The sequence below is a fragment of the Melospiza georgiana genome, chromosome 10 (assembly GCF_028018845.1).
Source record: "Melospiza georgiana isolate bMelGeo1 chromosome 10, bMelGeo1.pri, whole genome shotgun sequence".
Taxonomy (NCBI): Eukaryota; Metazoa; Chordata; class Aves; order Passeriformes; family Passerellidae; genus Melospiza; species Melospiza georgiana.
The window spans coordinates 8,885,280-8,898,341 of record NC_080439.1 but is presented as its reverse complement, the minus strand read 5'-3'; the positions used below and the strand labels follow the sequence as shown (position 1 = coordinate 8,898,341).

The following is a 13,062-nucleotide window of genomic DNA, read 5'->3' as shown; positions in this document are numbered from 1 at the left end:
TGATTTAACAGATGATCATCTGTTCAGCTGTCCTGTCCTCTCTCACAGAAACAGGAACATTCATGAAGGACAAGTTCACTTATGCTTTACAAGACTTTCCCAAACAATATAAATACCTAACTAGGAACCAATTTTTTTCTTTCTGCTAATTATAGACTTTTTAATTGAGTTTTACTAGTATTTGTGTATATGGCAACCCTTTGTGGCTTCAGGAAGCTGAGCTGCTGAGGGGTTTAAAAAGCATCTTTGGCATTTTCCATGAACATTTTTCAATTTACCATCATCTCAAACCAAAGCAGGTTCCTTACCCAAACTGTCCCTTGGGAAGTCCCTTGCACCTGGTGTAGCAGCTGCTCATTGCTGATCCTAAAAGGAGTCAGGCATGGGAGTAAATAATTGTTCTGTTAGAAAAGACTTTCCAAAAATTGACTTGTCAGACTTTTATAAATGTTGAAAGTGTGTGCCCAAAAGAAATCTTCTCTCTGTATCTTCACTCTTCACCAGGTTTCAGTTGCACCTTTTCACTGCTGGACTCAGGTATTCTTTGCAAAGTTTAAAGATGCCTTACACATATTCTGCTGCATCAAATCTAGAAATTCTCAGTAAGCTGTAAGTCATCTATAAATAAAATCAGTTGTTAAGTTTTCCTTCATATCTTTTATTAGTGACCATCAACAAAGAGTTGACTGAAATGTTGCTATTGATGATAGTGACATCAAGAGGCAGAATTTTCCAGGTATGTTTTCCCAGTTTGCTTTTAGAAATGGTATAATGAGTTAATTCATTATCAGAAATAATGAATTAATTTTTGGTGTCTGGCAGTCAATTTTGTCATTTGCTCACAGATTTGTACTTGCCAGGCCAGACAGCAACTGCAAGATGCCTTTATGGCTGAGAATGTTGGGGTCTTATAGATCAAAAGAATTTTTACCACAAAAAAAGATCACCTTCATGAGCAGGTAACAGGATCTAAATAAAATTTCCTACTGTATACAAAAGGTGGCTTTTGAACTAGAAATTCAAATCCAATACAAAAAGCAATATGGTCTCAAGAGACAGGTTCAGAAAAATCAGAAAGATGTTTCCTAGCAGGTCTGTGACCCTGCCCATGTCCAGCCTAGCGTGGGATGGCACAGAGCCTGTAGGGCTGGGGCTGCAGAGTGCCCCCCATGACGGGCTCCGTGCTGAGCCGGGTCACGCCCTCGGGCAGGCAGAAGGTGAACGCCCGCAGCAGGCTGGCAAAGAAAATGAACAGCTCGGTCCTGGCCAGGTGCTCCCCCAAACACACCCGGTGCCCTGCAGAGAGGAGAGAGGAAGGACACTGAATGAACAAACCTGAGCCCAACAGCAACTGTTTTCATCCTCAAACAGTGCAAAGGTATTTTTGCCAAGCCCAGGATTTCTGTTGGACTTAGTGCAAGCAATGACACAAAGCTTCGTGTACTTCTTCCTTCAAAGAATTTTATCTGCAGCTTCAAAGAATTTTATCCATGTAACCCTTCTGCTCCCTTCAATTACCTCAAAAACCTCATCTTCATTTGACTGACAACTTTAAAGGAATTCATTCCACCATGTAAATGAAGAATAAGGACCTGCTTTTCCTGGGAGATGCCATGTTCTAGTGTTGAATGCATAAAGAATCAAGAGGACTGCTTGAAAGTGCTTTCCATCCATATGTCTGTTACAAAATGAGTGCCCAAAATCAATAGCCACAATCTTAGCAGAGAATGTTCTTCCAAAAATAGGGCAAGTTAGATATATACGTTTGTCAGGACACCTCTGATTTTCCATGTTATTTTTTGTTCTGTGGAACACATATTACTGAAAATAATCATGTTGATTTAAGCACTTTTGTTTTCCACAGAAAGGTTTAAAATAGACAAGCAGTAGGTTTTTAATAGACATCTCCATTCTACAGCCCCAATCCAAACTGTTGATGATTGTGCTGTAGCCCACTTACCTATGGAGAATGGTAAAAAGGCTTCTTGGGCCACAAAGTTTCCATCCTTATCCAAGAAGTGACCAGGGTTGAACTGTCGAGGTGTTTCCCAGTGCTCTGGGTCATACAAAGATGAAGCAATATTTGGAAGAACTATGGTGCCCTGAAAGGAGAAAAACATTCATTCTGTTCCTTGTTGACATTCAGACCATGACCCAAAGGCATCCAGCCCCCCTTCTGTTGAGGAGAACGCCCTGGCACAAACAGATTTCAATCCACACCATGATGCAGGAAAAGTCTGTAGCCACTGAGAAGCTGTGTCTGTACCTTTTTGAGGGGAAAGCCAAGCAAGGTTGTGTCCCTCACACACACCCTGGGCATGCCCACTGAAATGATGTTGCTGAAGCGTTGGATCTCATGAATCACAGCGTTGGTGTAGGGCAGCTCTCTCCGATCCTCGTAGCAGATTTCCTTGGAGGGACCCAGAACAGCATCCAGCTCCTTCTGCACTTTCTCTGGAGAAAATATTCAGATTCAGGCAGAACATTTCCAGTGATTTCATTTTCAAAGACATTTTCAACATAGAACTATGAGAACAACATCACAATTAATTTAGAAATGTAAGTAACTTCTTATGAAGAAAAATAAAGTAGCAGGATGTTCCAACAGCTTAAACATATGAGAGCTCTGCTTCTGGGTATGAAGTTATTTGATCATAGATTAAGAAAAGACATTTGTTGCTCAAAAATTTAAAACTAAATGTTGCCTTACTACCACAAATCCAAGAGATAAATCTGTTATCTTTGGGTTTTCTTTTGCCTAGGTGCCTCAAGCACCTGCAGCCAGTTAGAACATTAAGCTCACAGCTCTCTGAAATTTATGCCAGGTGAGTCTGAGCCTTAAAAGCCTAATTCCTGTTAAAAGGACATGGTTCTTATGCAGGGTGTCTGTTAAGTGAAGCAATGTCAATTAGAACAAGGTCCAAGTACTATTTTAAAAAATTGATCTATTGCTTGGCATCTGCCTTTTAATCAAGAACAGCATGTTTTAAATTACTTATTGCATGGGAGTCTTGGGGGCATTAACAAAAATAAAACCTTTGATTTATAAACTTCAAGAGAGGCAGTACACACCTAATAAAATACCTTAGATTTTTAATAAATTACCCTGTCTTTTTTCAGGCTTTTTGAAGCAACAGTAATACACAGGGAAGTCCATTCTGCATTGATCAGTCTGTGCCCATTCATATCAAGCATGCCCTGGGACTGCCAGCAGTGCTACATTAAAATGATGACAGAGATTTAAGCACCTTACAGAATTTAAAATGTATATTCAAAAATATTTTTAAGTTAACTTTCCTCCATGAAGAACTATCTTGCAGAAGAACTTGAGAATCCAGGTAGTTTGAAGTAATCAGTCACTGCATCATATAAACACACATTTCTATTCCTGATTCAGGGAAGAGGCAAAAGGCCAAACTTCTCCTTAATGGTACAGAGTGGAACACTGTCATTGGATGTCAACACAGGGAAAGTATGAATGGGTTCAAAAAAAGGCACCAATTAATTAAATGAGGACAAACATACTGGTGTCAGCTCATTCTGAGTCCTGATGCAATGTATTTCTCAAGAAGCTCAGGAAGAATCACTCTGCATATGCTGTGCTTTCCCAAATATGTGCAATATTTAGCTAAATAAAATTATACAGGTGAGTCAGTGCTTTCATAACCTTAATTAGAGTAAGTGATAACAAAACATGTGATAACATGAGATTAAGCAGAATTTCTTGTCTGACAGCTACAAATTGACCAAGTTTTTCTTATCTTCATCTCTTTCATCCATTTAAAATCCTGTTCTCCTCTGGGAGTTGCACATATTCTGCATGGTAACTGTGAGATTTTGGTTATCCAAGATAAGACATGTTTCTTCCTTTGGTTTTCATTCAGTGCTCTATTAAAGGGATTGGTAGTTATTTTAGAACTAGACTTAAAAGCAAATTTCTTAAATATACATAGAGGTAACAGAGGAGCCATCTGTTTCCACTCCTGACTAGAATAATTTCTTTTACAAGAAACTCAAATACATCCCAGAGTTAATTTAATCCCTGGATCTACTGATGCTGCCTAGGGCAGACCTACAAGTAGAAAAAGGTACATGTGCCACTAGACACATACCAGGATCTAGGAATAATCTCTGATCTATGAGAATGTTAGGGAAATTATTTTTTCTATTGCATGGGGGATATCTGTGATGGGCTTATCTATTCACCTTGGATGTCTGGATTTGCCACCATATAGAGAAGGCCCCAGTTCAATGTAGTGCTTGATGTCTCTGATCCACCCAAGAAAAGGTCATTTATAGAATAAACCATGTTGTCTTCATTGTATGTTGACCTGGGTTCATCTTTGGACTGCAAATGATAAGAAAAGTTAGAGGCTTATATGTGAAAGTTAGAAAAAAAAGAATTGGATTAAATGTGATTTCATACTGGGCTGAATAAAGTTCTTAACCTGTGGCATTCAGGTTTCTTCTACACAAGGGCGCAATGACTCACGTACAGCTGCTCTGGGGTTTTAGAGTTTTCAATTAGGAGTGTGAGGATGTGTATGTATACACTGAAATTATAAATAAACACAGCTCTGGTTTGGGGGAATTCATTGTCTGTATTTACGGAGGTTTTGCTCAAGGGTGTTGAACATTTCTGTTGCCAGTGGAGCAATTCAAAAGAAGGAGAGATGCTTCTCCCTGCTGTAATATCATCTAATCTTTTTTTATTGCCCCTGTTCACCTATTAGAGACAGTTCAATTTTTTTAATAAACAAACTTGGATGATTTCCACCCAGCAGAGTCCCAGAAGAGCTCACTGAAACAATTTCTGGCACGCTGATGTTCAAGTCTCATAAATTCCTAGAACAGCAATGAAAAGCTTTAGAAACAGTCAAATGCTTTGGAAGGCCAGGTGTGTTACTGTGCTGATATAAAAAAAAAATTTGAACAGGAGGATTCAAGGAGCTAGAAGCCATTTAGGCTGACATCCACACCATACATATGAATATAGCAGCTGATGTGGGAATTCATCAATAAATAATTATCAGGGGGAGGTAGGTGAATGCTGCAGCCCAACAGGTTGTGGCTGCCTCTGTTGCTGCTACCAGCACATGAGAGTGGTGAAAGGGACACTGGCTGTCCCTGCAGGACAGCACTGCCACCAGGAACAAGAGCCACTGCCCACTTCCCAGGGCCTTTGGCTCTCTGGGCTACTTGCCTTGCCACACCCAAGTAGGACCAGTCTCATCTTGCCACTCCCTCCTCTTTCTCCTTTTCCTTCCTGCCACCAAGCAGAACAGGAAGAGCTAAACATCGTGACACAGCAGAGGAGAGGAGAAAGGAAAAGAGATTTAAATGGAGGTAGGAGTCACAGAGGGGAAGGGCAACTGACAGTCTAGGGATCAGGCTGGGATCCAGTACCCAAGAGATTCATGCAAAGTGATCCTGGTACGGTCTAGAAAAGGGAGAGATCTTGTCATCTCCTACAGCCCTACAGATTCCCACCTACTTCTGCTATACCTGCCTGACCAAAATGCCCTTATTTTGTGTGAAGTGAAGTCAGTGAAGTGTCAACCTTTGTCTGGTTGACACTTCACTGACCCTGGTGACACTTCACTAACACTGCCAACTCCTAGGTTATTTCTCCATAAAATGTTCTCAAAATCCAGCTGACCTCTTGCAAATTCTCTTGGCAAACCTTTACTGGGAAAATATTGTAACCAGAGCATCCCACTCTGTCTTCCAAAGACCTTCAATCATTTTACAACTTGTTCCAATGAAAAAAAATGCAGTGTATTAACCTGCCATTTAATGAAAGGATTGCAAGGTGCTGTGGCATATCAATGATCAGAAAGGATTTAGGAAGATCCTGGTTATTGGATTCACATTACCAAATCTAGACAGGCAAGAGATTGTGATGATTCAGACTGGTTGTGAAGATTCAATGGTCCCTGTTGACCTTTTCCCCTATGACTGTATGATGGGGCAGAAAAAACTTACTTTTTCAATGTGATCCAGGTAGAAGTCAATGAAATCCTGCAGCTCCTCAGGTGCCCCACGCTCTGTGTGCATTCGGATCTCTCTCCGTGTAAAGTTGCTCAGGACATCATAACAAGCCAAGGCCTTCTTGTGAGGCCCAGGGAGGCGGCTCATCAGCCAGGGGAAGATTTCATAGAGCTGTGGGAGTGACACACAAGAGGTCCTGCAAAGTCTCTATCACGAGAACATGCACTATGGATGCCTGCTACAAAGAGAGGTAATGTTCATGTTAGCTTAGGATTAGGGTCTGATGAGCAAAATATCCTGACAAAGACTGTGCTTGGTATTTCGAGCTGTGAAAAGTAAACTATAATTTCTAGTTTTGATGGTAAGATTCAGAGTTCCACAGGCTTTCAGCTCAGTCACAAGTTGAATTAGAATTACTGTAACTAGAAAGAATGGTATTCACCTATGCAGTTATTCCCATCTTCAATTGCTAGGAACTGCATTCAGGCATTTTAAAAGTGAGCTCCTGCCCTCCAGTGGAGAATACCGGGAAGGGAGAAGCAAAAGCTGGAAACTCCTCAGCAGGATGCTTGCCAAAGCAAGGACTGGCTCCCAGTGGCTGCTTTACAGGCTGGGTAGCCCCCAAAGTACTCTCTACCAATTGACTTCCCAAGGTTCCACCATGAAATTTCAAATATCTGAAACCCAGAGAACCTAAGGAACAGCTACCTGACAATTTTGAGTACTCTCCTCCAGAAAGAGAGACAGGGTTATGTGGCACAACTAGATTATTTTTTTCCTTCAGTTTTACCATTTGGGAAAATCTGGCCTAAGAAATAGCTGATTTTGACCTATTCTGATAGCTGGAAAGTTAATTCTGGTTTCCAGCCTACATTTATGCCTGGGTAATCTGTCTATTCTTGTATCTCCAAGATACAACACTCTCTTAATAGTTCTTTTTCTGCTCAAAATATAATTCCATTGTTTATTTAACAGCAGAATTTTTATCCTTTCTCAGCCTTGATTTTGCTGAGCTCTTCTCATACTCTTCTAATCACACTACAGAAAGCACACTATTAGGTGTTCACTGGAGTGTGGTTGAATTAGATAGACTGTACTTGTATCTTCTCGGGAAATCAGTTCTTGTTGTCAGACATCCAATTATCCATTATTGATTGCCTTATCACAAAAAAAGTACTTGTCCAGTCCTTGGTAAATTCACTTAGAACTTCATGTCCTTTTTGGTTAGCTCCATCTCTGGTATTTTTATATTTGCAAATGGTGTTCAGAAGCCTTAGACACAACTGTGGTCTGACTAATCACATAAAGTTGCCAAGATTACAGGCATTCCTACTCTCAAATGTCTGCCCTCTCTCCCACTATAGCACTCTAACTGTAAGTGGAATTTAGCTGTCTGTTCAAGACAGGAACTGCATCCATCCACCTTCCTGGGCTCCTGCCAAAACTCCTCCTCCATTTATGGAGGGGCCCAATCCCCAGTGTCCCCCTGTCAGTGCCTGACAGCATGAGATCCACATAAGAAATGGGGATGTGGATGCAGCAATATCCTCTTTTTTGCATAATATTGTGTACTCATCACATCTGGGAGGTGTGGAGATGGTGGTCATCCCTCTGGAATGGTTTGAACTCCTGTTCTTATTTCCCCAACAGTATCTTATTCACTGCCCTAAATCAAATCAGAGCCAGGATGGGAAGCAGAGAAGAAAAGGAGGTATGTTCTCTGTCCTAAAAGCAGGTGTCACCTGCCACCACTACACTCAACTTACAGGACCAAAGCTAAACTAAACAAAAGGGAACTTGAGCATAACTCAGTGAGAAGAATGTTCCATGGGATATGGGGAGACATCTGTATTCCAGGAATTGCTTATGTATTCTATATTTAAAAGGTACTCATAAAATGTAGGGACAACTTCAGCAGGGGAACCAGAACCAGAACTCCCAGGAAATTTTTAATTACTTTTGTGCAAAGTAAGCTTCTAGTGTCAGAGGGATCATTGACTCCCAGATTGTTTGATTGCCAGGCTTGCAGTTATATTTGCTCTCTTTGTATTTCCTGCCTTCTGCTGCCTGTGCCTGGAGCTGCTCCTCACTCAGGGCAAAGGAGTAGAATTTCTCTGGGAAGTCTTCAAGTCTGTGTCTTCCAGGAGAAATGGAGATAAGTAGCCACAGGCAAAACACTTTGGTATTTGACTCATTCCTCTCTCTGTTAACTGTATAAAAAACAGTGTCTCAACTTGGCACATGAGTCAGACTTTCAGACCTGACATTTAATATTTAGGAATCATGATGTCCAACACAGGAACCGGTGGTGTGCAGGGGTTGAGAAACCAAGTAACCCAGGAGCAGTCCATGAACCTGTGCCCTATTGCAAAGATTTAGGGGCAAACTGTCACAGTACTCAAAGACAGGAGAATGAACACAAATGCCCGAGGCTGGCATGTGGACCTTCACCATCCCACTGTGAGAGAGTTCACTGTCCAGTAAAACTGCGCGGGGCCTCACCCATTCTAAAACTTTGCCTGATAGCTCTCGAATCTGCATTTCTTACTCTCTGTCTTGCTCAGAAAAATACAACAGATCATTCACTTACATGATGAATAAAGCTGCCCCCAAACTTGAAGAGATGTTCTGTAGCTTTGATCAGATCATGAAAGGCCTCATCCTCTCTGGAGAAACGATGTCCAAACACGACAGCACAAATTACATTGGAGACAGAATGGACAAGAGGGAAAGCAGGATTCACAGGTTTCCCTGCAACCATAATAATAAATAATAAATGTCACTGTTAATGTTTCCTGCTTTAGTGAAATGTGAAAATCCTCTAAGTTCCCCACAGAACTTTCAAGAAGGCATTGCATTTCACAGAGAAGCAGCAATATTTTTTCCAAAACTGTAGTATCAAACTGATTCCTCACAACCATATTGCAATCCTGTAAGCCCAGGAATGTGTGGCACTCTAAAAAAATGCCAGATGTGTAAAATATTGCATCACATGAAAGAGCAAATTTAGAGGTAAAGGAAAAAAAAATCTACGCAAATTTGCTTTCTGGCAAAATCAAAATATGTTTCAAGCCTGGGAATGACTGAGAACACTATGGACAAAGGGAACCTAAGGGTAGAAGGGCAAGAAGATAGACTGTTTTTTTCAGCAAGGACACAGAGGCATGCAAGGCTACTGTGTTTTGTCTGATCTTGCTAGAGACAATCTCCAGTAAGATAAAATGTTGTAGAATGTTGTAAACTCCTTTCAACCAATTGTGTTAACAGTATAATAACTAATTTTAAAGCAGTTATTTGAAACCTAATTCCAAGAAAACTATTTTTTGATTATGGAATATATGGCCATAAAAAACTCTATTTGTGTGTGTATTGATGCAACTGCCCAACACCCAAGGCACAATTCTGGTCAGTAACTTACTGTTGTGGGGTTTTTTCCTTGCACACATGGTTACATCTCAATCTCTCCTAGCTGTTAACCATGGGATTGGGCTCAATCTAATTATTTTTAATTTATACAACACTAGCCACAGCATGTCCTGATTTATTTTGCCCTTGCATAATGATCAGTATTGGGAAATCCTACTCACATGATCCTAACTGGGTTGATCAGGGTAGAATATTGTAATGAAGACAAGATTCTAGTCAGTGCTTTACAGAGCGTGTGCAAATGGCATTACAGGACTTAATTCATCAGCATTGATTTTGTCTCTCTATGCATCAGCACCATAAAAGAGCCAAAAATGTGCCCTTGAGGCAAAGGCCAACATCATCCTGGGCTGCATTAGGAAATGAATTGGTGGCAGGCCAAGGGAGGTGATCCTTCCCCTCTGATCAGCACTGGCAAGACCCAGCTCAAGTTCTGGGTCCAGCTCTGGACTCCCCAGTGTGAGGGACATCAGTGTATTAGAAAAAGTTGAGCAAAGGGCCACAAGGACAATTAAGGAATTGAAGCATCTGGCATGAGAGAGGCTGAGAGAAATGGATTATTTAGTCTGGAGAAGGGAAGACATAGGGAGATATCTAAATATGTATAAATACATGGTGGAGAGATATAAAGAACAGAGAACCAAACTCTTCTCTGTGGTATCAAGTGGGGCAACAGGAAAAATATAAGTACATTAAATTCTATGTAAACACAAGAAATGTTTTTACTATAACTCTCACTGAACAGTGAAACTGGTTACACAGAAAGGTGGTAAAGTCTCCATTGCTGCAGATATTTACAACTCCGCCCTAAGAAACCTGCTCAGATTGACCCTTCTTTGAGTAGGGGTTAGGCTAGATCATCTTCAGAGATCCCTTTCTACTTAGGGTGCTCTATAATGTAAATAATCAATAAGCTCCAGTTTTTATTCTCAATTTTAGTAGTTTTATAAATAATTTTGAGCAAGAATAGTCTCCTTGAAAACACAACATGGACTGGTGGCTTTGCATTTTCAGTCCATTCCACACAGACAGTGTAAGACCCTGCACACTCCCTTGTGGAACAAAAGCTGCCCTCAGTTTCAGGACAGGACAGAGAAGTTCATACACTAAAGACATCAGAATAATGGCAAAAATGTATTGATATTTATTGCAGAAATACCTTTCATACTTGCAAAGAAGTCTACCAGGTAGTGAGCTTCTTCTTGCACTCGGTACTCCAGACCTCTTTTCCCCAGGCCAAGGTTGCGTAAAGTCCTCAGAGCAAACCTCCTCTGCTGCTTCCAGGTGTGGCCAGTTGCCAACATAATTCCTGCATCATTAAAGGAAGAGCTCCTTATCATGCTAATATTAATCATAGACAAAGACTACATCAAAGGATTTACTAAGCCAGAGAACATAAACTGTTGCCTTGCCCGTGAACACAAAGGCACTAAGGAACAGCTGTGACCTGTAATCATTTTAGTAGGGATGAAATAGGCAAACTCAGCTGGGTCTAAGATGTCTTGCAGGATTAAGTTTGATCCCAGACAATCAGATATCTCAGGATATCTCAGCTGCTTCTCTAGTGCTCTTTGCAGTGCTTGTCTCACACTTTCTGCTATGCCTGAAGCTCACCTGAATCATGGTGATGATTCTCATGAAGGGAAAATGGGAAAGAATCAGAATACAGTCCGCAGCCAAAGAGAAAAGATCCTGTCTGTAGGGCAGGAAAGTCCAGTATTTAGGCTTTGTTACAGACTTTGGAAATTTCTAGTGTGGTTGGTGGTATGAAACCTACAGCAAGGCTGAAACAGAAGCACACTGAATTTCTAGGTGCAACTGTGCCAGCAAGAAAATATTCTCCAAAGGAAGGGAATGGGAAGAAGATCCCACTGTCAAACTCACTCTTCATGGAAAATGTCATAGTAGGAGGCAATTTGTCTGGGACAAAGAATTGGGTTGTGTCCTGCTTTTCCTCCATTTCTCTGCAACACAATTTACCATTGTCTCATCTATCTCATCACCTCTGAATCTGCCCCAGTGAGCATTCCATTGAAGATATTATGAATCCTTTTCCTCTTGCTAGTATTTTCCTCCTGCTACTCTCAAAAAGCTATTTCCTCTCTGTACCTTGCAGCTCACCCAGCAGTCATTCCTCGCGGACAAACCCTGCCTCTGTGCTACCTCTGAAGGTGGTCACAAGTTACAAAAGATACTGCAATTTGTCAAGATGCACTATTTATGCCTGGAAATTCTCACCTTTTCCTTTGGCCATTGCTCTGAAGAAAGGTGACACCAGCCTGCCAGAAACATCTTCAGGGTGTGTGGTCATGCCATCCTTCACTGCTTGAAATCCATTCAGTATAACCACTGGGGCCCATCCAAACCATAAAGTGAAGATGTTGCCATGAATTTTTGCCAGCTAGAGATGGGACAGAAGCCAGGAAAGCACAGATGAAATCCCACATATTGCAATCAGAGGATGAACCTGTTCTTGCACTGATTACAGGACCAGCCCTAAGGTGGAGTGATGCTTTCCATCTTTCCCACCAGACTACAATTATCACTGAGAAAGCATGAATGACTTTTCCAACATTCACTGTTGGAAACACCCATGTATTCCCACTTTTCAGAGCCACATGCCTATGTCAAGAAGCATTAAGTATTTTTTATTACTGTATATAAGCCAAGGCTTATTTCACACTCATTAATGGGCTTAAGGGTATTTTCTATTTATTAATTTATTTCAAGAGGGTTTCTATCATCTGTACAAGTAGCACAAAAGAACACAGAACTGTCAGAGGAGTAATTAGCTTAGAGACTGGACTTTCTTCTTTCCTCCCATCAGTTTTTGGTCTTGTCAATATGAACAAGCTGATACACACAGAGTGCAAGGAAGTATTTATTTACTGCTCAAGCTAGAGAGTGTCAGTGCTCAGAAAGCTACAAATCCATGCTGTGAAAGTAATTTTTTTAAAGTTTTTTTTCCCTAACTCCAAATCTGATATATAATCCCTCAATATATTTAATTCTAAATTATATCAATTTTCACATGAATTCGTATAATTTAGTGGCAAAGGGTGATAGAAAGATATCAAGCTTCACACGAATTTCAGTGAAAATCGGTGTTTAAAAGGGGTAGCTTTAAACACCAGAATGACTTTCACACATTCAGAAATTCCAATACAGGTTTCTTAGCTTGACAAACTACTTTATACTGCAATATCTTTTTCTTATTTTGCAAACCAAACCAACAGTTCTGAACCAAACAAAGTGTGATATCACAGTTAACAGTTACAGTACCAGCAATGAGGTTCTGGCAGAGGATGTTTTCACATAGCAAGCAACATGAGAAAGGAGAAATCACAAAGACTTTTAGACAATTAGGAGTACCTGAAAATAAGTACCTGCATGAGAAGATCACGATTAAACTGAAAGTTCAGCTGTATCAGTGTCCCAAGGACTGGGAGAGGGACTGGTCCAGGAGGAAACCGTCTCCGCACTCGCTGCAACTTGAAAAACTGCGTAATTAGAAGAAATACAGCCACTGCCACAAGAGCTTCACTTATGCTCAACATTTTAGAGTCTGCCTATACCAGCTTGCCTTTATTCAAAATTGTCTTTTGAAGCTATTAAGGTTGGTTGCTAAACCAGTTTTTTCATAAG

At 40.7% G+C, this 13,062-nt stretch overlaps 1 protein-coding gene across 2 annotated transcripts; it reads right to left on the bottom strand.

The window, feature by feature from the left end:
* Window positions 1–216: 216 nt before the first annotated feature.
* LOC131087392 (cytochrome P450 2J4-like) lies at window positions 217–13,062 on the bottom strand. 2 transcript variants are annotated; one of them, XM_058031024.1, is made up of 9 exons: window positions 12,804–13,062; window positions 11,656–11,818; window positions 10,577–10,726; window positions 8,582–8,742; window positions 5,986–6,162; window positions 4,207–4,348; window positions 2,267–2,454; window positions 1,961–2,102; window positions 217–366 (listed from the first exon to the last, which is right to left on the bottom strand). In XM_058031024.1, exons 1-9 carry the CDS (start codon window positions 12,972–12,974, stop codon window positions 305–307), a joined length of 1,356 nt encoding a protein of 451 aa, XP_057887007.1. In that variant the 5' UTR covers window positions 12,975–13,062; the 3' UTR covers window positions 217–304. The 2 variants fall into 2 exon arrangements, with proteins under 2 accessions (XP_057887007.1, XP_057887006.1); XM_058031023.1 differs by lacking the exon at window positions 217–366 and adding an exon at window positions 677–1,296.

Bases quoted from the DNA above. Each gene is read 5' to 3' on its own strand.
- LOC131087392 (XM_058031023.1), bottom strand. From the start codon at position 12,974: ATGTTGAGCATAAGTGAAGCTCTTGTGGCAGTGGCTGTATTTCTTCTA. The intron at 10,727-11,655 runs GTGAGAATTTCC...TTAATGATGCAG, and splicing joins AGCAATGGCCAAAGGAAAAG to GAATTATGTTGGCAACTGGC. The intron at 1,297-1,960 runs GTAAGTGGGCTA...TCCTCTCTGCAG, and splicing joins CTTTTTACCATTCTCCATAG to GGCACCGGGTGTGTTTGGGG.